This window comes from Balaenoptera physalus (assembly GCF_965194825.1).
Source record: "Balaenoptera physalus genome assembly, chromosome: 11".
NCBI lineage: Eukaryota > Metazoa > Chordata > Mammalia > Artiodactyla > Balaenopteridae > Balaenoptera > Balaenoptera physalus.
The window spans coordinates 31738991-31763007 of record NC_138896.1 but is presented as its reverse complement, the minus strand read 5'-3'; the positions used below and the strand labels follow the sequence as shown (position 1 = coordinate 31763007).

Here is a 24017-nt window from a genome sequence, read left to right as displayed (position 1 = left end):
TGTTGTTAATGAAATAAGTGACACCAGAGAGGATCTACCTGGCTCTCATGACTTTTATGTGACAGTTAATGGATCTTGGTGGCCAGGGAGGCCTTTGTGGGTACCCAGAACAGGCTGGCATAGAGGGCCTGTCCAAGCACTTGTGGCGATGAGGAGAGTTCTGATCTGGATGCCGGGTGGCCTTTCAGCCCAGTGTGAGGGGTCAGACTAGTCATGGGGCACCCATTCCAGGTTGCTGGGAGGGGAAAGGCTGCTCTTTTTTAGGCGAAAGAACCTTCTGGAGCTTCCTATCCTCTGTGAAATACTTTTTAATCAACAATCACAGCCAGGACAGCCATGTCTTCACATTCAACTAGCGGGGGCCTTTTGCCGTGCCCACTTCTGCCTTCCCCAGCCCACATCTTCTTGTGTCCACTCAGAGCCGAGCCCAGGGCGGTCCTCTTCGGCTCAGCTGCTTGGCCTCCAGGCTCTAGTCCTCTGCTTAGCTTCCGGGGAGGTTCTGCTGGCTCCTTCAGGGCTCCAGGCACTGGCCTGTCTGTTGTCTCTTTAGTCTCTGTGAGTCCCTGAGTGAGCCTGGATCAGAGCTTGTTGAGGGCATAGGCTCGGGCTGTACTGAGGGCAGCTTCCAGGTCAGCAGTGCTTCCGGTGCCCTGGGCCACCACTCGAGAGCCCCAGGCCTTGCCCCCCATGTGGCTGCACACAGCCAGCGCCCAGGCCTCTGCTGTGAAGGCCGGCATGGCACTCTGGGGACAGAAACAGAAGGGGCAGTGATGCAGAGCAGCCCTCCCTGCCACCATCCACTCAACGTACCTTTGAGAGTGGAGTCACGGTGATTAGAACCCTCTCCCGAGCCGGGCACATGGTGGGGGTAATCAGGCGAGGAGACAGGAGAGGGACGGGCTAGGAATGCGTGAGTGGAGGTTGATGAATGGCTGCTACCTGTTTGCAAGAAATGTGCAGCCTGGAGGTGGCGTGGTGGGAATTAGGGAATTTTTCGGTGCTTTCGTGGGTGGGGTGGGGGAGGGGGTGGGTTAGGGAGAAGGGGGTGGGTTAGGGAGAAGGAGGTGGTCCTATGCCCACCCTGGGGTATCTGCAGAGATGGCCTCTACCCAGCTGTGGCTCCCTCATGTGGGAGGAATAAAAGGTGTGGAATCAGAGAGCTGGACCAGGAGACGGGCGGGGTGGGAGCTGCCCTCCTTCTTTCCTTACCTGGGCCACCTGACAGGCACACAGCACCTGCCCCAGAGGCTGGGGGCTGAGTAGCAGCACGGACGTGCTGGGCGCCTGCTTACACAGCTGCCGGACCACCTTCACCAGCACCTGCACATGGGAGGGGAGATGGCGACCTCACAGCTCCCCGGACTCCCAGCTTCCTCCCTGCCAGGACTTTCCCCTCCCCAGACCCTGGGGCCACCCCCAACTGCAACACTTACTGACAGGGACTCAGCATAAACTGTGTCCACAATCAGGGGCCCCTCCGAGTGCTGCTGTAGCAGCTCCTGGGTTTTCTGTGCAGCCTGTGAGGCAGGAAGGACAGCACGGGGGTCAGGCTGGGAGGCAATCAGCCCCCACTTCTGAACTGAGCCCCAGTCCAGAAATCCCCTCCCACGGCCCCCTTCCCCCAGCAAAGGTGCCAGGGGTTCTGCCTAGAATGGCGTCCTTCTTTTGGGTCCCCCCTGTGTCCTTCCTCTCCCCCCTCACCTCCTCCCTTTCATCATAGCTCCAGGCCCCTACAAATAGGCCGCTGAAGGTGAAAGGACTAAGGCTGGAGCACAGATGGGTGAGCGGGGGCGGAGGGGGGAGGATCCACAGTCAAGGAGCAATTAGGGCTGAATGGCGCAATCAAGTCAGCTTCCTGGAGGGAGAGTCTGAGCCAGACTTGGGAGCTGGGGGGAGAGACCCAGTTTGGCAGAGAGAGAAGTGGGGAAATGGCCTGATGATGGCACTCAGCTGGCAGGAGAGGGAGGAGCTGCCACCCACCCCCACGCCCCTGCCAGGCCTTGAGGCTTCTCAGCGTGTGTGCTAGAGCATCTCTGACCCTTGCTGGGTGTGCCTGGTATCGGCCCTCCTGGGTGCAGCTGGACGTCCTCTTACCTGCCCCATTTCCAGTTTCCGGACGGCAGTGTTGGCACGCCGCTGTAGCGCCTTCAGTGTGGCCTGAAGCTCCCGCCGCTGCCACTGGGGCATCACGGCAGTGTCCACGGCCTATGGTCAGAAGCAGTACAACAATCCCTGCCCTCCCTGAGCCACGGTCTCTGAGGCAGGGACCACCAGCAAGGCCAGGGAAGAGACCACACCCACCACATCCCACCCTGCAGACAACCGACAAACATCTGGGCCAGCTGAAGTCTAACAGGAATGCTGGGGAGAGACGGGCAGGGTCCAGGAATGCACGGGGAAGGAAACATGGCCAGGAGAGGGAGGGGACAGCTCCATGCTGGGGGTGGCCCTCACATCAGTGAGTCGTCCCATGTCCTTGGACAGCCGCTGAGCCTCCACCACATCCCGGCTGCCCTGACTCAGCCGCGCTGCGGCTGCTTCTACCTCCTGGGCCAGGCTCTGGCCCACCTCTCGGGCCTGCAGGGAGGGAACCGGATGGTCAGGACTGCTTGGCTTACTTTCCCTCTCCAAGACAGGCACTCTCAACCCATTGCTGGGCAAGGCCAAGTTAGAAACACTGAACAATCGGGACCCATCAAGGTACCAAATAATCACAACAGATGCCAGTTGCCAGCAGCTGGTGCTCAGGTATGAACACTGGTTCTGCTGCTGGGCATCCCCCGGCCTGAGAGCATCAGCTGTGTGTTCTCTGGCCCCCACCCACACCCAGAAGCCTCCCAGGCCCTGCTGGCGTGCTGACCTGCTGGGCCTGCTCCCCAGTGACGGCCAGCAGGCGGGTGGTGCCCTTGGTGAGCTGGCGCTCCCCGATGATCACCAGGTCCCCTATAGCCCCTGTGCGTAGCAGGTGCCTGTGGCAGAGGGAGGGAGGAGGAATCCCAGGTGACGATGGGAGAGAAAAGAGCAGCCTGAGCTCCAAACCAGGGGCTGGTGGCTCCAAAGACCAGGGAGGGGAGAAGGTCCAGGGCCCCAGGCCAGAGCAGGCAGAGAGGAGTGACTCACGTCCCACAGCACAGCTCCACAGAAGTCTGCAGTGCGGCCTGGGAGGCTGGGTTCAGCGCCTGGGCCACAGGCACACCCACAGACACCACCCGCACAGGGTCTGGGTATACCTGACAGTGAGAGGGCACAGGTCTGTTAAGGGGCCGGAGGGGAGGGGAGGGGAGGGTGGGGGGGGCGGACAGGCAACCTCTACCCCGTGGGCTCCCCCAGCACACCTCATCCAGAGAGCGCAGGCCGGGGACGTGGGCAGTGCGTGCCAGGGCCACCTCCTCCATGTACACGGCCTCATCCTGCCCCACGGCCTTCTGCACAGTGCCCTCCACTGCCCGGAGCTGCTCTGGGGTCAATGGGGCCTGGGGGCGTTGGGGGGAAACAGACAGACCAACAGGCAGTCAGCCCCATGCCTGGGAGTGATGCATGAAGAAGCAGTCAGTGTTCACTGAACTACCCCCAGGTTCTAGAACAGGGGTTAGTACATAACATGTGCTCAGTACACATTTGTGGAGCTAACAATTCTCTTCTTTAGAAAGCTGCCTGGGGGTTGGGCCTATCGGAAGCTGCAGGCCTTTCACTAGGCACTGGAAGTAGATGAAGAGACAGACAATGGAGGCTCTGGACTCAGGGAGCTTACAACGAGGGTCAGCCAGTGGAAGAGAAATACAGGATGGGGGAGACGCAGGAGCAAGGAGTAATCGGGTGGAACGAGATTTAGTCAGTGAGCACCTCCCAGAGGATTTGAGCCAGAGGTACAAGGAGACAGGATGGCAGTAAAGGGAGAGGGCAGCTCAGCTTGAGCAAGAATGGCCTGGGTGACAGCAGGGACAAGGAAGCTGGGTGGCTGGAGGTGAAGGGATGGCTCCACACACTGGCTAGCCTAACCCTCACTGGTGCAGGAGGAGCCTGATGGGAAGCCCCCGCCCAAGGCCCCCCAGTGACTGAACGAGAGGCAGCCCAGGCCCCCTTACTGGCCAAACTCCCACACTACCAGACTCCCTCTAAGCCCGTCGCCTCACTTGAAGGCTGCCCCTCTATGCCCTGCTCACCTGCGTGGCCACGTCGAAGCGCAGCCACTCAGGATTGAGATGGGACCCTCGCTGCTCTGTGCCGGGGCCCAGGGCCTGCCGCAGCGCCCAGTTCAGTAGGTGGACGGCTGTGTGCTTCTCCATGCAGCTCAGACGCCAGGCCTGAAACACTTCTGTCACCCAGGGTCCTGGGTGTAGGTGGGGGTGGGGAGAGAAAAGGGGCTGCAGGACGGCACGAACAGCAGGGGTGGGGTCCTCACCTCATCCACGTGCAGCTGTACCTGGTCCCCCACCTTTAGGCACTCAGGGGCCACCACCTCATGCAGGATGAAGCCTCCGCAGACCTGGGCCCGGGCCACTGGGAACAGCACGTCCTGGGGGAGGGCAGGGCCAAGGCACTGAGTGCTTGCAGCCTCTCCCTCCCCTTGGTTCCCTTCTGGCTCAGGTCTGCCTCCTGCAGGAGCCTCTGTGTGTGTGTTGGGGGGGCTGGGGGGGCTCACCTGCAGTCCCACCCGCACCAGGTAGCCTCGGTCGGAAGCCTGACCTCCCTGTTCGGCGTAGAAGTTGGTTTTGTCCAGGAGAAGGCCACAGCGCTGGCCTTCCCCCACGGTGGCCACGGCTGTTCCGTCCTCTGTATACAGCTGGAGCACCTGGGCCTCACAGGTGCTGAACTCTGCCAGGGCCAAGAATGGTTATCAGTGCTAGGCAGGGCCTTGGGATGCAGGATGTGGGTCTGTGCCTTCCTTGAAGTCAACAGGCACGGGGCTGGGGGGCACTTCCAGCCGGGGCCCCCAGAGAACCCCGGTGGCTACCCCGGGGAAGGCACAGGCCTGGTAGCTGGTCTCTGACATCCTTCCCAATCATGGTCAGGCAAGCCCGTGGCCACCCACCTCAGTCCAGGGTCTCACCATAACCGCCACTGGGTCGCAGGGAGTAGTTGTACTTGGGGCTGTCATCGGTTGGGGGCACCCCTTGGCGCTGTAGCTCCCCCAGCGCGTGGATGTCAAGCTGCAGTCCCTGCTCCTGAACTGGCTCGGCCTGCCGTGCCCGGTGCTGCGGGACAGGCGTGTGTGCACGGAAGGGGTGCACGGAGAGTGCATTGAGACTTGAGTCTCCAGAGAGTCCTGTCCCTGCCACACAGTTGTGTGAACACTGCACCCCATCTGGAATAAGCCCTCAGGCTGGGCTGGCTGCTAGAGACCCTGGGCTGGCTGGTGAACCACCCCTTGTGCAGGGGTCTCAGGACCAGGCCTCCCTCACCCACTGCTGCCCCCGACGGCCCCTCTCTAGGCCCTTGTGCTGGCCTCTCCCCTTCTGCTACTCTGTGTGGCCCACTGAACTAGCGTTCCCCTCCACGGACTGTGGGCGGGGCCTGAGTGAGGGGACAGACCCTACCTCAGACTCCTGTTTCCCTCAATAGCTGCAGCTCCTCCCACAAGAACTCAGGGCTGGGGAACGGGCCGACGCGTCCCAACAGAGCCCTGTGTGGGAGTGCCCCAGCCGGTACCTGGGCCTCCTCCTGAGCCAGCCGCTCCAGTCCAGCAGAGTCCAGCTGCACCCCTTTCTCCTCCAGCATCAGTTCCACCAGGTCCAGGGGGAGCCCCAGGTTCCCAGACAGTGACAAGGACCAGGCCACTTCGGCTATGAGAAAGGAAGACGAGGGACGTAAGGGGTGTTGAGGGAGGAGGGGCAGGATGGAGGGAGGGAGAAGAAGTGAGGGAGAAGAAGTGAGGGAGAAGTAAGGGCCAGGGCTTTTCTGACCACACAGAAGCCACTGGGTGCCAAGCACAAGTGCCCCCTCCCCACACCGGGCAGGCCCGGGAAAGGGGTCACCTTCAGGCCCCAAAGCCAGAGCTGGGGGTAGCCCAGGGTCCTCCCCTTGGCATATGTCATTTCAAAGGAGGTGAGAAGCTCATTCTCAGCATGAAGCCAGCCTTGGAAAGCAGAGACCACAGGCAGGGCCAGCTGGGCAGCATGGAAGTGAGGAGAAGCAGGGAGGTGCTGGAGAGAGAGTACGGGGAGAGGGATGTCGGGGAGGAGGGGGGATGCGAGGCCTGGGCCTGGCTCGCCTAAGTGGGTCCCTCACACCTCGGCCAGGTGCCCTGCTCACCAGGGAACACATCGGAAGGCCCCAGGCGCCTCAGGGTCCGCTCGATGATCCGCCGACCCCGCTGCAGAGAGGCCAGGAAGGCCGCCTCACCCTCTGACACCAGGCTGGCTATCTGAATGGGGGCAGGGCAGGGCTGGAGCTCGGTCTCCCGAGAGGGAGCCCTTCCCTCCCCCATCCAAATCCAGTACCTGGGCTGAGTTCCTCTGCAGTTCCGGGTAAGCACCTCCCTGGGGGCGGCGGACAGGGCTGAGGAGGTGTCAAAAGCAACCAGCCCACTCTGCACCTCCACCCTGGGCCTCCCTGGGGACACCTGCCTTGGAGACTCAGAGAGGCTGATGGACGGGGGAGGGATCCAAATGGGGAATCAGTTTCTCTGGGGGGAGGGGGACTGATACGGGCAGAAGGGGGTCCCGAGGTCAAAGGCTCAGCAGCCTGGGCCAGAAGGCCTCCTAAAGGCTCCCTGCTTCTTGTAAGCCCACTGAGAGGACGTTGGGCTGGACATTTAGGGTGGGGAACCCAGGCCGGGGCACTGTATGGGCTCAGCGACAGGCTCCGCGAGACCCCAGGGAGGCCCAGGGAAGTGAGGAAGCTCTGCCCTTACCAGCGTCTCCACCACTACAGGCACCAGGCTGCCCAGGAAGCCAGGTGGTGCCCGCAACAACTCTGTAGAGAACCGCACGGCTCGACGGAGGATCTGACGAAGCACCAGCCTAGAAGGATTCAGAGCCCAGGTGAGCCCCCAGCAGCCCCTGGTCAGCAGGGAGGGGAGAGGGGAGGGCAAGGTCCAGGGTGTGTGCTCGCTTCCCCCTCCTCCTGCCATCTCAACCCGACCCACCTCTCCATCTCCTCCCTCCTCTCCCCTGCAACCCCCAGCAGCCCCTGCCCCTGCTGTAGCCCTTGCAGACTCACGGTGCACCAGACATCCCGGGAGAGACGCCGTCGGCGATGCAGACGCTGAGCGTGCGGATGTGGTCAGCCACCACACGGTACGCTGTGTCTGTGTGCCCCTCGTCTGCTGCCCCGACCCGGCCCGAGTAAGGGGGTGCCCCGCAACCCTGGGGAGCAGGAGAGGAGACATGGCTGCCCACCCTGTCTGCCCTGGCCCAGGAGGGACACTCTCCATCACTCCTGGAGCATCTGCCCTCACCCCTAAAGCTGACCGCATCTGGAATGGCCTGGGCCAGAGAAGCTTCAAAGGTGAAAGAGAGCCAGTCCCTGCCTCCTGGGGCCCACATTCAGCACAGACAACGAGCACAGCTGCGATCATTTACTGAATTTCTATTAACAGAACCGGGTGGGTACTTGAATGATACGGTGTCTAATCCCTAAAACTTCCTGTTCTGGGAGGTGTTAAAGTGGAAAGTGGAGAAGAAAAAAAAAAAAAAGACAAGACCAAAAAAAAGTGGAAAAAAATAAAAACAAACAGAAAAAGAGGAAAGTGAGACTGAGAGGAGCTAAGTTCTACAAGGGCACACAATTCAAGAGCAGATCCGAGATTTGAACCAGGCCCGTCCCACCCAGGTGCTCTTCATTCCCCACACCCGCCTCTACAGCCTCTATTGGCGCAGGGAAGGAGTGTGTGAGCTGTGAATACATTAAGCTGTGCTCCAAAGCGGAGTGCTTGATTCATCCAGCTCCAAACCTGTCTCTTCCCCAAGCTTCACCCTCTCAATAAACAGTCCTGCCATTCACCACATTACTCAAGTCAAAAACTTGGGAGCCAGCCTTGACCTTCTTTCCTCTCCCCATCCAATCCATCAGTGGGGCCTTTTGTGTCTACCTCTATGAGATCTCTCAAATCAATCTACTTTTCTCCACTTCCACTGCTACCAACCTGAGCCACACCCTATTATCTTTCCTGAACTATGAAATAGGCTCCCGATTGGTTTCTCAGCTTCTACTCTGGTCTCCTTCCAGCCTATCCTTCACACAGCAACAGGAGTGGCCTTTTAAAAGTGTCAATCAGATGGTGCCCCTACTGCCTTGGAGCCCATCTCACCACATTTGGAATAAAAGACTCACTTTGGACTTCAAGGCCCCACAAGATCTGACTCCTGCCTTCCTCTCTGTGGTAGATTGTTTGCAAAATTGGCCACAATCCTTCCCTTTCCTGTGTGCATGCCACTTTGCAATGTGACTTTACAGGTGCTTCCTATCAAGGAATAGAATTTATTTCTCCATCCCTTGGATCTGGGCTAGACTTGTGACTTGCTTTGGCCAACAGAATGTGGTGGAAATGACACTGTTCTGAGCCCAGGCCTCAAGAGGCCTCATGTGCTTCCACTCTCCTTCTTGGAACCTTGCCAAGCTGTCATGTGAACAGGCCCGAGCTAGCCTGCTGATGACAGACATACAACCCGGTCATTGCCATAGCCCCAAACTGACAGCCAGCCAACTCCCAGAAGTAGAGCTGCCTAGCAGCTGACCACAGATGTATGAGTGAGCTCATACAGGACCAAGAGTGACCCAGCTGAGCCCAGCCTACATTGCTTGTCCACATTCTCACACGCTATATAAATGGTTGTTGCTTTCAGCCACAAAATGTTAGGTGGTTTATTATACAGCAAGAGCGAACCCACCCACACTCCGACTGTAACCCACATGATTCTACTTCAGCTGGCTGGCCACTCTGTTCCTCTCCTGCATCAGGGCCTTGGTATTCGCTGTTGCCTCTGCCTGGAGTGAGTTTCCTGTGGCTGACTCCTCTTTCAGGTTTCAGCTCAGAGATATCTCCTTGATGAGCCTTCCCCAAACATGTCATCTAAGATTCTTCTCTACCCCCTGTCCCCTGCCAATTACTATCACCCAGGTTTACTGCCTATTCACAATCTGTAAACTGCTATCTTGTTCTTTAATACATTTATTTATTACCTATTTCTTAGGCTAGAATGTAATCTCCATGATCTCTTTTCTCTTTACTGCTGTATCTCCTGAACCAAGCACAAAGATTTGACACGAAGTAGGCACTCAACACATATTTTTTGAGTAAATGAAGGAAGGAAGGAGCCAGGAGCAATATCAGGCAGTAAATATGAATCGGAGCCTCACGTCTGACACCTCCGTATCCTTGGCTGGCCACTGTCCCCACAGGCAAGAAAATATTCTGAGTTCTCAACAAAGATGGAAAGCAATGGCAGTGAGCACTGGTGAGAGCAGGTCAGAGGGGCTTCTGGAAGGGAAGAGGCGGGCTCACCTGGTGTATGGCATTGAGCAGTGGGGAAAAGAGGTCGGTGTCGTAGGTGGAGCGTCTGCCTTGCAACACGGCCAGCAGCCTTTCCAGGCCCATTCCCGTGTCCACGTGCCGCTGGGGCAGGGGCTGCAGGCTTCCATCTGCCTCTCTGGCCAGGAAAGGTGTGCAAGGTGAGGCCCCCCACAGGATTACAGGTATGAGGCAGACGCTCAAGTGGCATAAAGGGATGGGGGAGGGTCCTTGGGGGCTGACAATGGGAGGAACCAGAGGGCAGTATCATCTCCCACCCCACCCCCAAAAGCAGACGACGATGGCCTTGGGTGCCGTCCTTTCTCATAAAGAGTGATCTCCACCTTCACCCTCTGCTTGGGCCCTTGCCTGGACCCAGGCATCCCCTTTCTGGGACACAATTCTTTGCTTTAGAAAGAGACATGTCAAGGCTGGTAGAAAATCTTAAGAGATCATCAAGTTCAACTCCATCATATAAGAGAGCAGAGTCTGGAGAGCAGCAGTGACTAGTTTCAACTGTCATGGGCAAAGACGAGGATTAAATCCATTACTATCTGAAAAGTGTTTAGAAATATGCCTGGCACATCGTAAACGCCGTTTAAGTGTTTGTTTTTATAAAAAATGGATCAAAGTGTCCTGACTGCCAACTTTTTCACTTCCAGTCAGGGATTTCCCTCCTCCTTTCGCACCCCATTACCTGTTGTGCTGCATGAAGACCAGATTCCAAAGCTCCACCAGCTGGGGGGCTCCCACCCCACCAGCCAGGTCATAGTGGATCTCAGTACAGGGCCCACAAGGGCCAGTATCCCCCATCTCCCAGAAGTTCTCCTGTGGTCCAAAGGAGAGCATGCGGCTGGCAGGCACCCTGGGAAGGAAGCCAGACGGGTGGTGGGGAGACAAAGGCAGAACCTGGGACCCCCTCTGCCAGGAGAACCCTTCCATTAAGCTCGGCAGGAGGAGGAACAGGGCTGACCCTACAGTATCCCGGGATATGCTGAGACTCTCTGGTAGCCTCTATTTTCCAGTCCTCTTGTGCTCCAGGAGTGGACATAAGTGGGGGTGGACTCACCCTAAGTTGAGCCAGATGTCCCTGCTCTCCAGGTCCGGGCCCAGCCCAGCCTTGGGGTCACCACCAAAGTAGGAGACCCAGAGCCTGTCCTCAGGGATCCCATAGACCTGAGTCAGCAGTTCCCAGGCCATGCTGCAAGCCTCCTCCTGCAGTGCAAACCCATTGGGAAGAGGAAAATGGGTGAGAAGAAGGCCCCACTGAAGTTCCAATCAAGCCACATGAGTTCGGCCATCGGCTTAAGACAAAACCATTTCCACTGCCCATGTTGTTTCCAGAACAAGCCATGAGAGTTTTTCCTGCATAGAAAGCTTCCTCCCTCTTCTGAATCCTACTTTCTTTCAAGTCCCACCTTCTCCATGAAATCCTCTATCCACCCTAGCCTGGGATGATTCTTAACTCCTGCACTTTAGTATTGCTGTCTCACCATTTATTCATACAATAATTATTGACCAGCCATTAGGCAGGAGGCATAGTCCTGGCCCTCAAGGAGTTTACAACCCAATCAGGGAAACGAGACACATTCCTATTATAAGTGTTCATCTAGCACTTTGCCTCTGTGTCTGGTCTGAAGCCCTCCCTAAGCAGACTCTAAGAGTGGAGACAGGACTAACCTTGACCCCTTTCTTGGCTGACCACTGACCCTTTCCTAACTCCAGGGCTTCCTGGAGACTCACCTTAAAATATACCCCCCGAAAGGCCCAATTGCCGAGCATCTCAAAGAATGTATGATGGGAAAGGTCTCGGCCCACATCCTCCAGGTCGCTGTGGCGTCCTCCAGCCCTCACACATTTCTGGCTGTTGGCCACACGTTGGAAGCCTGCCATCTCGCTTCGTGGATCCACAGTGCCCAGGAAGATTGGCTTGAACTGGAAACACATGAAGGGCGAGAGAGTGATCCCAGACCCTCAGCAGAAGGGAAATGTGGAGGGTGTGGAGAGAGATGGTAGTTCAGAGTGAAGGCTGACCGTGCCCCTGAGAGGCCAGGGGGGCAGATTGGGAGCGTGGGGGCACCCATCTCTGGTGTGTCTGGGCAGACAAGGAGTAAATAAATCATGAAACAGAGACTCTGCTAGTAAAATAAGCAAGGTAAAAGGAGGAATGTGTTGGTGGCTGGAAACAGAGCAAGTCTAGAGAGGGTAGGTGGTGCTCAAAGTCAAAAGCTTAGAGAACACAGTCTAGCACATAGCATGTGCTCAACATTTATTTTAATGAATGACTTATCTTTATTTAAAGAACTAATAAATGAAGCCAGACTTCCCCCACGGGACTCCACACCCGCCATTCCTGGACCTAAAACTCAACCTCAACTCAGAAGTTGCCCGGTGGAGCCCTCTCCAAGCCCTAATTTGTGCCCCAAACTCTAAGCCTAACCACGCACAGCCCTCTTTCCCCAAAAAGCTAGGAGCTCCGCCCTTCGCTTCTTTTGCCCAATCCCGCAACGCCTTTCTCTCAGGAAAAAAATCACAAACTCCGCCCAGATCAGCGTGGCTCAGCCCCTACCTGGTTCATGCCCGCGTTGACGAAAAGCAAGCTGGGGTCGCCGCGGGGCCTCACGGAAGAGGATGGCACCAGGCGGTGGCCATGGCGGTCCCGAAAGAAGCTCAGGAAGGCGTCCCGCACGGCCGCGGCCTGGGTTGGAGGGGTCTCGGATGAGAGCGCCCGACGGCTGGGGCCCCGCCATTGCGGCGACCTTCGAATGGCCCGCCGAAGTCGCCCGGCTGCAGCTGCCACCGACGCCGCCATCTTAACTCGGGGCAGTGACTTCACGGGGTCAAAGGGCAGTGCGGAGATAGAAGGTAACTTGAGGAGGCCAGGCGTTTCCTACAGCGACCCGTGGCGACAGGAGGAGTCAAAGCAGTTTCTGCCTCCGGGTGGAGGTGATTGGGAAGGAGGCGCCTGCCAGAGTCCATCTAACACAAGCGGCCTGGAACACAGTAGGCCCTTAATTCATTTGGCATTCAACAAATATTCATTGAGAGGCTACTGTGTGCCAGGCATTATTTTAGGCGCTTAAGGTACATTAGTAACAAAACTGACAGGGAATTCCCTGGTGGTCCAGTGGTTAGGATTCTGGAGCTTTCACTGCTGGGGTGGGTTGGATCCCTGGTGGGGAAACTTAAGATCCCGCAAGCCACAAGGCACAGAGAGAAAAAAAAAAAAAAAAATTGACAAAAGTCCCTGCCCTCCAGAAATCTATATTATAGCAGTGATAATTATGTTTAATTTTTTCATTTACATGTTACTTTTATTTTTCTTTATTTTTTATTGAAGTATAGTTGAATTACAGTGTTGTGTTAATTACTGCTGTATAGCAAAGTGACTCAGTTATACATATGTATACATTCTTTTTCATATTCTTTTCCATTATGGTTTATCACAGGATACTGAATATAGTTCCCTGTGCTATACAGTAGGACCTTGTTGTTTATCCAATTATGTTTATTAATTTTGCAAGTTTACAAATACAGTTGCAGTGAAAAGGTGTGGATTCAACTCTGTGTGGTGTATGTATGTGTGTGTGTGTGTGTGTGTGTGTTTCCAGGCTGAGGGAAGAAGGCAGAGATGGCCAAGGGAGGTGATATCAGCATTCATTCAAGAGTCATTCAACTAATATTTATTGATACCTACTATGTGCCAGACAGTGTGCTGGGTACTTCTGGGTTCTTTTTGCCCTTGGCATTGGAAATGGCCATTTTGTTCTTAGGGAGTGAAGCAGGCCCTTTGGAGCAGGAGTTTAGTGGAGACACAGAAGCCAAGCAGCATCTGTTCCATTATTAATTGCTTAATAACATTTAGTCTTTTAATGTGCCTGGGGATTAGAGAGACTCCAGGTCGTCAGGGCAGGTCGAAGCTGTTGGATGATAGCTGAAGAGATTTCTCTCTCTCTCTCTCAGCCTCCCAATGCCCTAGGGTTTTGTGTGTTTTGCTTTAGGGTAAGAGAGATACCTGTTCCACCTCCCTTTCTGTCTTACTCTCCATGGTAACAGCTGTGACCATGAGGCCAACACAAGCGTTTGTGGGTGGAGCCAGATTCTTCACGGGCTTCTCTTGATACCCTCTGCTCTTGGTGTGGGAAATTAAGCAGATAGAGAAGAGAATTTGATAAGGTTAAAGCCCAATAGGGGCAGCAGAGCTGAGGTCAGTGTGATCACCTCTAAGGCTTCAGCCATCCAGCTGAACTCTTGGCCACCATTCTTTGTGAGTTATGTTTTTCAGGGACTTTGAAGACAGTTTCCTTGGGAAATGTGTAGTCTTTTTTTGGACTTGAGTTTCTATAGTGATAATGAATTTTCGAGTTTGTATTCTGACAGAACCCATGGCATCTATCCTGTGATCCTCTGTTTCTTCCCTTGCCCACGTAGATTAAAGGTGTTGTTTTGAAAGTGTGTTTTGCCTGTTGGTTTTTCCAGTATTTTTGGAAGAGGAACCTAAAGCCAGATGGGGATTTCTGTGAGATTCATGATCTTGAGACAAGACTGTGGAATTCTTCCCCAAATTGAGATGGGAGTGTTTTGCTAGAGAAATCTAGTAAGGGCCTCTACCCAGTACTGACGTCACCTTTTTTTTTTCCCCTTCAGATTTTGCCCAGAAAGTCTTTGCATTATAGTAGGAACTCCATGTTTTTAGACTATTGTGGATCTAGAGTGGAGCCATGGATTTTTTTTTTCCAAACAGCTTTAATGAAATATGATTCACATACCATACAATTCACCCACTTAAAGTGCACAATTCAAATGGCTTTTAGTACATTCACAGAGTTGTTATCTAACTTTTAGAAAATTGAGATCATTTTCATCACCTCCAAAAGAAACCCCATACCCTTTAGCTATTAACCCCCAATTCCCGAATCCCTCCCAGCCCTAGGCAATCACTAATTACTTTCTATCTCTAAAGATTTGCCTATTCTGAACATTTCATATAAATTGAATCATACAATATATGGTCCTATGTGACTGGCTCCTTTCACTTAGCATAATGTTTTCAAGGCTTATCCATGTTGTAGTATGTATCATGGATTTTTAGAAATGGGTATTTTGGGTTGTTTTCTGTTTGAAGAACGTTTTTTCACCCCCCATCTTGTTATTTTGTCCTTGCCATTAAAAATGATTTTTTTTTTGGAATGTGGTGTCCTCTGGTGAGTCAGTCTCTTCTTTTTGATATTCCCCAGTGAAGCAAAGTGGTTCTTCTAGGATTGGGATGTGCTTATTCTGATTTGCCACTGTCATCTGATGAGGAAGTTAAATTTAAGTTCTGCAGTTTCCCAAGATAGATGAATATGGAGACAACTCACCAGAGTGGGAAGTTACTGACCTCAGAACTTCTCTTAGGAGTTCTCATATGTCTTAATAATCATAGAAATTTCGTTTGGGGGTTTAAAATGGAAATGGGGTCTGTCTCCTGGGAGCTGTTCAGCAGGGTTTGGGTACTGCCTTCCCTGGGGCTGGAATTGCCCTTATATTGCTGTCTGACTTACTTATCTCGGCAAGTCCAAGGAGCCCATTCTTTGAGCCTTCTCTTTCCACCTTATTCATAAGAAGTAATGCCTTTACACTGGGAATGGAAATTGGCCTTCCTGATTTCCCCATTGACTTTGAGAGCAGGAACCTGAGGTCAGTGATGCATTCCATCCTGGACGGATGGTCAGAGGAGACACGAGGGGATTTTCACCCTTGCTAAGCATAAGGAACTCGGCTGTGGGAACTTCTGCTTGTAAATCGTAAAGGCTGTTTTTTAGGGTCTAGGTTAAAAGTTCAACCTACAAGAGGTGTTCCTATTTTGATGTATTTAGTATTAATTTTTTAATAAATTTATTTTTGGCTACTTTGGGTCTTCATTGCTGTGCGCGGGCTTCTCCCTAGTTGTCGGGGGTACTCTTTGTTGTGGTGCACGGGCTCTAGGTGCGCGGGTTTCGGTAGTTGTGGCACACGGGCTCAGTAGTTGTGGCACACGGGCTTAGTTGCTCCACGGCATGTGGGATCTTCCCAGACCAGGGATCGGCTTCAGGGATGTCCCCTGAATTGGCAGGCAGATTCTTAACCACTCTGCCGCCAGGGAAGCCTCCCGATGTATTTATTTATGGCTTTGCCATAAATAAAGCAATGCTTTATTGTGAAAGCAACGCTTGTCAAACGTTAATATGCATAGGAATCTCCCGGGATCTTTTTAAAAATGCAGACATTGATTCAGTAGGTCTGGGTGAGGTTGAAATTCTGTATTTCTACCAGGCTACATGGTGGTGCTGTTGCTGCCTCTCCTCTACCAGACCAAGGGTGTGGTAGAGGAATTGTGGGAAGAGTGTGGACACAGACTTTGGCTTGGGACCAGGCCCGTGGGCTTCGGTGCTCCAGTGGTCTCCTCTTTCTCCCGGAGACGGTGGGTGGAGCCGGGAGCTCCTTGGGCGCATGCGTGCTCGCTGCCCTCCTCCCCACCCGGAGTCTAGGGAGGGTGGAGGTTGCGTCGGCCTGTTGCTAAGAGACGCGAAGGTGGTGAGGACCAGTGGCGGGGGAGGGGAGCGGCGCCCGGCGCTCTCGGGAACCCAGCTAGAGCTGGGAGAGCAAATGGCGGGGCTGGAAGGGTCGGAGCCTCCTGGGATCGGAAATTCAAGGATTAGTGGACCTTCGAGGGTCGCAATGCTTGGGTTTGTCCTTATGCATTTTTAAATGGTTACATTTAAATGGTTATATAAGTACCTACATAATATCCTTGATTTTGCTTCTTGGCCTGCAAAATCTAAAATACTGTCTGGCCCTTTGAAAAAAGTTTGCCAACCCCAGACATTTCTTACCCCAGACTTGGAATCAGCCATTTCCAAAAATCCTGGTTACTTTTAGTGGGAAACCATAGTTCAGAACTGCAAACTGGGTGCTGGGGATGCTCATTGCTACTGGTTTAATCATTGTTTCTAGGTTTTTATAGAGGACACAGGCAGGGAGAATATATATTTACAGATAAAATGTTCCATTAGAGGGTTTTAAGTAAGGGAGCAACATGATCTGATTTACGCTTTTGAAAGATCTTTCCCCTGGGAGAGAATGAACTACGGGGACAAGAGGGGAAGCAGGAATGCATATTAGGATGTTGTTTTCCAAGAAAGAAGTGATAGGACTGCAGCAGTGGAGACAAGAAGTGGTTGGATTCAGGCTATATGTGGAGATAGAGCTACCATTTATATATATATATATACATACATACACACATACATGCATATATATATGTATGTAGCTGATGGATAGGATGCAGGGAAAGAGAAAAGACCAATTTCTAAGTTCTGACCTGAAACTAGGTAGGTGGTGTTTCCATTCACTGACCTCAGAAAGCCTGGGGAAGCAGGTCCGTGGAAGGGAAATCAAGAGTTTGTTTTGGACACATTAAGTTTAGACATCCAAGTGGAGATGTCACTCAGTGTTGGATATAAAAGTCAGGAGTGCAGAAGCAAGATCAGGGTTATAGCTATAGATTTGGGAGTCACTGGTACATTGGTGGTCCTGGATGAGAGCACCTAGTGGAAGAGCAGGATGGAGGAGAAGAGAGGAGAGTCATGTCCTGGCCTGTATTCTGGGGAGCTGGAAGAGGAGACCCCTGCAGGGAAGCCTGAGAAAGCCATGAGGGTCAGGAGGAAAACTGGAAGAGAAGATGATGTTCAGGTAGGAGGGAGTAGCTGTATCAAGTGCTGCTGAGGGCTGAACAAGATAAGAGCAGAGACCTAATGAATGGATTGGGCAAAGTGGGAGAAGTTTCAGTGGGATGGTTGGACGGAAAGCCCAACTGGAGTGAGAAGGGGAGGTGAGAAGGTGGAGACAGGAAATAGAGACAACTTTGGGGGGATTTTGCAGAAAAACAGAAGCAGAAAAAAAAAAAGAGTCTGGAAGGGGCTATGGGCTCTAGGGAGCATGTTTGTTTTTTGAGGCTGTGCCGGGTCTTAGTTGCGGCATGCAAGCTTCTTAGTTGCGGCATGAGGACTTCTTAGTTGCGGCATGTGGACTCTTAGCTGTGAACTCTTAGTTGCAACATGCATGTGAGATCTAGTTCCCCGACGAGGGAACGAACCCGGGCCCCCTGCATTGGCAGCACAGAGTCTTACTCACTAGACCACCAGGGAAGTCCCCAGCATATTATTTTAAGAACTGCAACATTAAGTCTTGTTTGTATGCAGATGGGTATGATCCAGTATGGAGAAGAAACTGACAAAGCAAGAGAATGAGAGGATCATTTCAGTAGCCAAGTTTTTAAGTACTTGAAGGGATTGAAAAATTCAGTACAAAGTGGAGGGATAGTCTGCAGCCACAAACAAGGACACTCCTTCCATTACAATAAGAGGAGGAGATCTGGATGCAAATGCAATAGGTCAGTGGATCTAGGGCTGGGAAGGCAAGGAGGACTCACCTTCAAGCATCTGTTTCCTTAATGAATATGCAGTGAGGTGAAGAGGTGAAATTGCTGTCTTGAAAGAGAGAAGATTTACTAGGGAAGTGCGGTAGGATTAGCTGGGAGCATTGGCTGCTCATTTAAGATTTGAGGTCTTCGATTTAGACTGAGACTGATCAGCACAATGGGATTTTCTCCATCCATGCTTAGCTGCTCAGGTGCAAGCACAGAGCAGATGGATTATCGGGTGTAATTAGGGCTGCAGTGCTGCCATCTGAGTGTGATGGAGGGAGGGGGGCAGGCATGAGTAAGGGTGTTTGCAGGGAAATGTTTGAAGTCCTGAACCTTGGCCCATATTTGAATGCTAAGCGCTATCCATACAGGCCCTCATCTCATCTAACAGCCTTAGTTAGTATCATGGCTCAAATCTTAAAGCTCAAACCTTAAGCAAAAACATAATGATAAATATATGTATGTATATATGGCTCCTCCCACCCTCCCTCCTTCGGAAGCTTTGTTGTTTAAGGTGGAGAAAGAGACAAGAGAGTGTTAGCCTATAACATTTAAAAATTATGTTAAAGAGATAGTCACAATAGAGGCCAGAAGACACTGGAAAGTCATCTTTAAAGTGCTGAAAGAAAAAACCTATCAACCCAGAATGCCATATCCAGCATAAATATCTTTTTTTTTTTCCTGTTGTGTTTACTTTTTAAAAAAAATTTATTTTATTTATTTTGACTGTGTTGGGTCTTTGTTGCTGCGCGCGGGCTTTCTCTAGTTGCAGCGAGCGGGGGGCTACTCTTCATTGTGATGTGCAGGCATCTCATTGCGGTGGCTTCTCTTGTTGCGGAGCATGGGCTCTAGGTGCGCAGGCTTCACTAGTTGTGGCGTGCAGGCTCAGTAGTTGTGGCTTGCGGGCTGTAGAGCACAGGCTCAGTAGTTGTGGTGCACGGGCTTAGTTGCTCTGCGGCATGTGGGATCTTCCTGGACCAGGGCTCGAACCCATGTCCCCTGCATTGGCAGGAGGATTATTAACCACTGCGCCACCAGGGAGGCCCTTTTGTTTTTGTTTTTTGTTTTTTGTTTTTGATGGAACAATGCTTTACTTCAGATGAATATCTTTTTTAAAAAAAAATTATTTATTTATTTTTTATTTTTGGCTGTGTTGGGTCTTCGTTTCTGTGTGAGGGCTTTCTCTAGTTGCGGCAAGCGGGGGCCACTCTTCATCGCGGTGCGCGGGCCTCTCACTATCGCGGCCTCTCTTGTTGTGGAGCACAGGCTCCAGACGCGCAGGCTCAGTAGTTGTGGCTCACGGACCCAGTTGCTCCGTGGCATGTGGGATCTTCCCAGACCAGGGCTCGAACCTGTGTCCCCTGCATTGGCAAGCAGACTCTCAACCACTGCGCCACCAGGAAAGCCCAGATGATATCTTTTAAGGATAAAGACAAAAATGAGAGTGCGGGAATTCCCTGGATGTCCAGTTGTTAGGACTTGACCATTTCACTGCCGGGCTTGGGTTTGATCCTTGGTCGGAGAACTAAGATCCTGCAAGCCGTGCGTCGGGGCCAAAAAACAAACAAACAAAACAAAAACAAAAACAAAAAACTAAGAGAGTTTATTGTCAGCCAACTGCACCACAAGGAAATTCTTCAGGCTCAAGGGCTGTACTACCAGACGGAAAGTCGAGTCTTTAGGTGAATGGAGAACACTGGGGATGGTGACTGTGAATAAATATCTTTTTCCCTCAGTTTATTTAAAACACGTTTAACTGTTTAAAGCAAAGGAATTTTGCAATTGTATAGTTTTTTTTAATTGCTCCTGTCCTTTATGTTATGTAATATATATGACTAAGAATTTTACAGTTGCAAAGTTCTTATATTTTACATGAGGTGGTATAATATTTACTCTAGGTAGACTCTGGAAAGTTAAGGATATATGTCATAATGCCTAGAGTAGTGATTCTTAAAGTGTGGTACAAAGACTTTGGGGGTCCCCAAAACACATTCAGGAGGTCTGCAAGGTCCTCTTTTTCCCAACTACGTATGTTTGTAAGGTGTATTTTCTTCATATATGCCAACCCAAACAACATACCACAGCAGATTGAACACAGAAGTAGATTTGAACATCCATCTGTCTTTTATTAAGCCAGCCGTTAAAGAGTTGCAAAAATGTAAAACATTGCCTCTCTTCTCAATATAGTTTTGAAAATAAATTTTTCATAAAAATATGTTGTTTATGCAAACATGTAATGGTTTTCATGTTTATTTTAATTAAAAATAAATAAAATTTTTAGTTTAATTTTATCTATCTATATCTCCCACATAAAAGACCCCTCTTTGGGGGGGTCTTCAATACTTTTTAGGAGTGTAAAGGGGTCCTGAAACCAAAACACTTGAAAATAGCTGCTGTAGAGCAAACACTCAAAAATAATGCAATGAGAAGCACTATTCACAATAGCCAAAAAGTGAAAACAACCCAAATGTCCATCAACAGAAGAATGGAAAAACAAAATGTGGTATATACATCCAATGGAATATTACTCAGGCTTAAAAATGAATGAAGTACTGATACATGCTACAATGTGGATGAACCTCGAAAACATTCTGTTAACTGAAAGAAGCTAAACCAAAAGGCCACATGTTGTATGATTCCATTTATATACAATGTCCAGAATAGGTCAATCCATAGAGGTAGTGTAGATTGGCAGTAGCCAGGCACTGAGGGAGGGGAGAATAGGTAGTGACTGCTTAATGAGTATGGAGTTTTATTTTGGGATGATGGAAATGTTTTAGAAGTAGACAGAGGTGATGGTTGCACAACATTGTGAATGTACTAAATGCCACCAAATTGAACATTTTTTTTTTCTTTTTTTCTTTTAATTAATTAATTTATTTATTTTTGGCTGCGTTGGGTTCTCGTTGCTGCGCGTGGGCTTTCTCTAGTTGCGGTGAGCGGGGGCTACTCTTCGTTGCGGTGCGCGGGCTTCTCATCGTGGTGGCTTCTCTTGTTGCGGAGCACGGGCTCTAGGCGCGCGGGCTTCAGTAGTTGTGGCACACGGGGTCAGTAGTTGTGGTGCACAGGCTTAGTTGCTCCGTGGCATGTGGGATCTTCCTGGACCAGGGCTCGAACCCATGTCCCCTGCCTTGGCAGGCGGATTCTTAACCACTGCTCCACCAGGGAGGTCCTTCCATGACTTCTTAACCACACCTTTGCATGCCACCTGTAGCAAGAGTCAGAGGTACATAAAATAACCTGTGGTTGGGGGCAGGAGGTGCTAAGAAAGTAGAAAACGTGATGGTAGAGATAAATAACCTGTTAAGTACGCCAGACTATTTAAGTCAGACCCTTTTCAGGATTTCTGATCTCTATGGGTTCTGTTTGGATTTTAATCCTATGAGTTTTTCATGCCTCTCACTTACCCTTCCCAGCTGGTACATGGAACCTTTTTTTTTTTTTTTTTTAAAGAATGCTTCCTCCTCCTTCCCCTTCATTTTATTTTTTAATTTTTAAAATAAATTTATTTATTGATTGATTGATTTGGCTGCATTGGGTCTTTGTTGCTGCACGCAGGCTTTTCTCTAGTTGCGTCAAGCAGGGGCTACTCTTTGTTGCGGTGTGCGGGCTTCTCATTGCGGTGGCTTCTCTTATTACAGACCACAGGCTCTAGGCACGTGGGCTTCAGGAGTTGTGGCAAGTGGGCTCAGCAGTTGTGACTCGCGGGCTCTAGAGCGCAGGCCAGTAGTTGTGGTGCACGGGCTTAGTTGCTCTGCGGCATGTGGGATCTTCCCGGACCAGGGCTTGAACCCGTGTCCCCGGCACTGGCAGGCGGATTCTTAACCACTGTGCCACCAGGGAAGTCCTGGAACCATTTTTGATACCTTGGAGAGTGGCATTTTTCTGTGCACTCTGTTCCTACAAATGCATTTTTGGTTTCAGCTAAAGCAAGACTCTACTTACTACTAATGTTGAATCTGATGGGATCTTCTCTCATTATCTCAGCTGCAGCCCCCAGCAGAGCATTCTTTACCTTATTGGCAGATAGAAAAGTGTACAACATCACTACCTTGGCTAACCGAGGTATTGTGGGTGTTTGTCAAAACTCATGTCAAAACTTTTCATGGTGAACAGAAACAGACTCACAGACATAGAAAACAGACTTGTGGTTGCCAAGGGGGAGGGGAGTGGGGGAGGGATAGATTGGGAGTTTGGGATTAGCAGATGCAAACTAGTATATGTAGAATGGATAAACAACAAGGTCCTACTGTATAGCACAGGGAACTATATTCAATATCCTATAATAAACCATAATGGAAAAGAATATGAAAAAGAGTATATATATGTATAATTGAATCACCTTGCTGTATAGCAGAAATTGACACAACATTGTAAATCAACTATACTTCAATTAAAAACATTTTATGGTATATAATTTTTAAAAAACTAAAGCAAGATTGAATCTAGTTGATGATATGCATGCTGAACTGTTTAGGGGTAAAGCGTTCTGATATTTGCAACTGGCTGTGAAATGCATCAGAAATAGGATGAATTTAGAGGTATTCATTTTAGACAGTGGGGAAAAGGACTCAAAACTTGCAGACCATGTATAACAGAGCACCATCACTTAGATACTGATCTTTTTAAAAGTAGTATTTATTACACATTTTTCTAATTTTAGAAGAAGAGCATGTGTATTGTAAAAAAGCTGAAGATTAAGTAGTTTCATTTAAGCGTGGTTGTGAGTGATGGGGTTGTGTCGTGGGCCTGAGATGCTTTGGTGCTGTGAGGGGAGGGAAGGGCAGGTAAGACATATGGAGAGTGTGTCAAGGAGCCCAGCCCTGTGGCTTGGCAGTGCGCTTGACTAGCCAACAGTGCTCACTGGGGGAAGTGTCTGGGTAGCTTTCCCAGGGGCTGCACAATTAAGAATCCATTCTCAAGCCAATCATCTGTTGATGGGCACTTGGGTTGCTTCCATGTCTTGGCTATTGTAAATACTGCTGCTATGAACATTGGGGTGCATGTATCTTTTTGAATTAGAGTTTTTGTCTTTTAGAAGATGTGGTATGTAGACAATGGAATATTACTCAGCCATAAAAAAGAATGAAACATTGCCATTTGCAGCAACATGGATGGACCTAGAGAATACTATACTTGGTGAAGTAAGTCAGACAGAGAAAGACAAGTATTATATGATACCACTTATATGTGGAATCCAAAAAAATAATACAAATTAGTCTATATACAAAACAGAAACAGACTCATAGACATAGAAAACAAACTTATGGTTACCAAAGGGGAAAGGGGGGGAGGAATAAATTAGGAGTATGGGATTAACAAACTACTATACCTAAAATAGATAAGCAACAAGGATTTATTGTATAGCACAGGGAACTCTATTCAATATCTTGTAATAATCTATAATGGAAAATAATCTGAAAAAATATATGTATAACAGAAGCACTTTGCTGTATACCTGAAACTAACACAATATTGTAAGTCAACTATCCTTCAATTAAAAAGAAAAAGAATCCATTCTCCTATTAGAGTTGACCAAGGTCAGTGGTTCCTGTGGAGTGTTTTTTCCTTCCTTGAGAGAGTCTGGACTAAAGAAATTCTGTATGTAATGCTATGAAAAGATCTCCAAAAGTGAAAAGAATAGTGTGATTGTATGCTACTACTGTGTACAAAGGATGGAAAAAAACCACACATCCATATTTTCTTGTAGTGCTCTGGAAGGGATATACGTAAGGAAGAATAGTGGTTTCTGCCAGGAGTGGGTGGAGGTGGGGTCTGTCCCAACCAGGGATGCAGTGGGAGGGAGGCTTTCCTTGTATACTTTTTTAGAGTTTTTGATTTTGCAAGCTATGTAAATGCATTTCCTATTGAAAAATGAATAAATAAAATGTAAAAAGAGAGGAAATAGGATAACATGAGACAGTGCTCTCCAGTGCCTTGGAACACATCAAAATGGGAAATGTTAAGGCTTTGACATTCCCTGATTAATCAGAATTTCAGTTACAAAGACCAGCACTACACTGTGAGAATCAGGGACTCTGTGTCTTACTAAGTATTCTGCACATGGCTCTGCCATCAAGGTGCATTATTTTGATATTGGTTTTACTTCTCTTTGCTTTT

The 24017-nt window shown here is 50.5% G+C and overlaps 2 protein-coding genes across 17 annotated transcripts in view; one reads left to right on the top strand and one right to left on the bottom strand.

Moving 5' to 3' along the window:
• Positions 1–292: 292 nt before the first annotated feature.
• On the bottom strand, positions 293–12263 carry AARS2 (alanyl-tRNA synthetase 2, mitochondrial; the record flags this gene model as incomplete). Of its 11 annotated transcripts, none has more annotated exons than XM_082412514.1 (22): positions 293–743; positions 1210–1320; positions 1434–1517; positions 2095–2205; positions 2455–2577; positions 2861–2969; positions 3121–3230; positions 3336–3473; positions 4164–4304; positions 4403–4516; positions 4643–4815; positions 5051–5195; positions 5650–5783; positions 6253–6364; positions 6441–6479; positions 6854–6962; positions 7162–7307; positions 9446–9590; positions 10149–10316; positions 10521–10666; positions 11195–11386; positions 12021–12263. In XM_082412514.1, the coding sequence occupies 22 exons, from the start codon at positions 12261–12263 to the stop codon at positions 579–581; spliced, it is 2958 nt and encodes a 985-aa protein (XP_082268640.1). In that variant the 3' UTR covers positions 293–578. The 11 variants fall into 11 exon arrangements, 7 of the variants coding, with proteins under 7 accessions (XP_082268640.1, XP_082268641.1, XP_082268642.1 ...); XM_082412517.1 differs by lacking the exon at positions 293–743 and adding an exon at positions 750–939; XM_082412515.1 differs by lacking the exon at positions 1434–1517.
• Positions 12179–24017, top strand: part of SPATS1 (spermatogenesis associated serine rich 1) — a 48881-nt gene continuing 37042 nt past the window's right edge. Inside the window, exon 1 of one of the 6 annotated variants that reach the window (XM_082412527.1) lies at positions 12179–12316. The gene's annotated coding sequence lies outside the window, so the exon portion shown is untranslated. The other 5 variants (XM_082412524.1, XM_082412531.1, XM_082412526.1 and 2 more) reach the window with 5 other exon arrangements.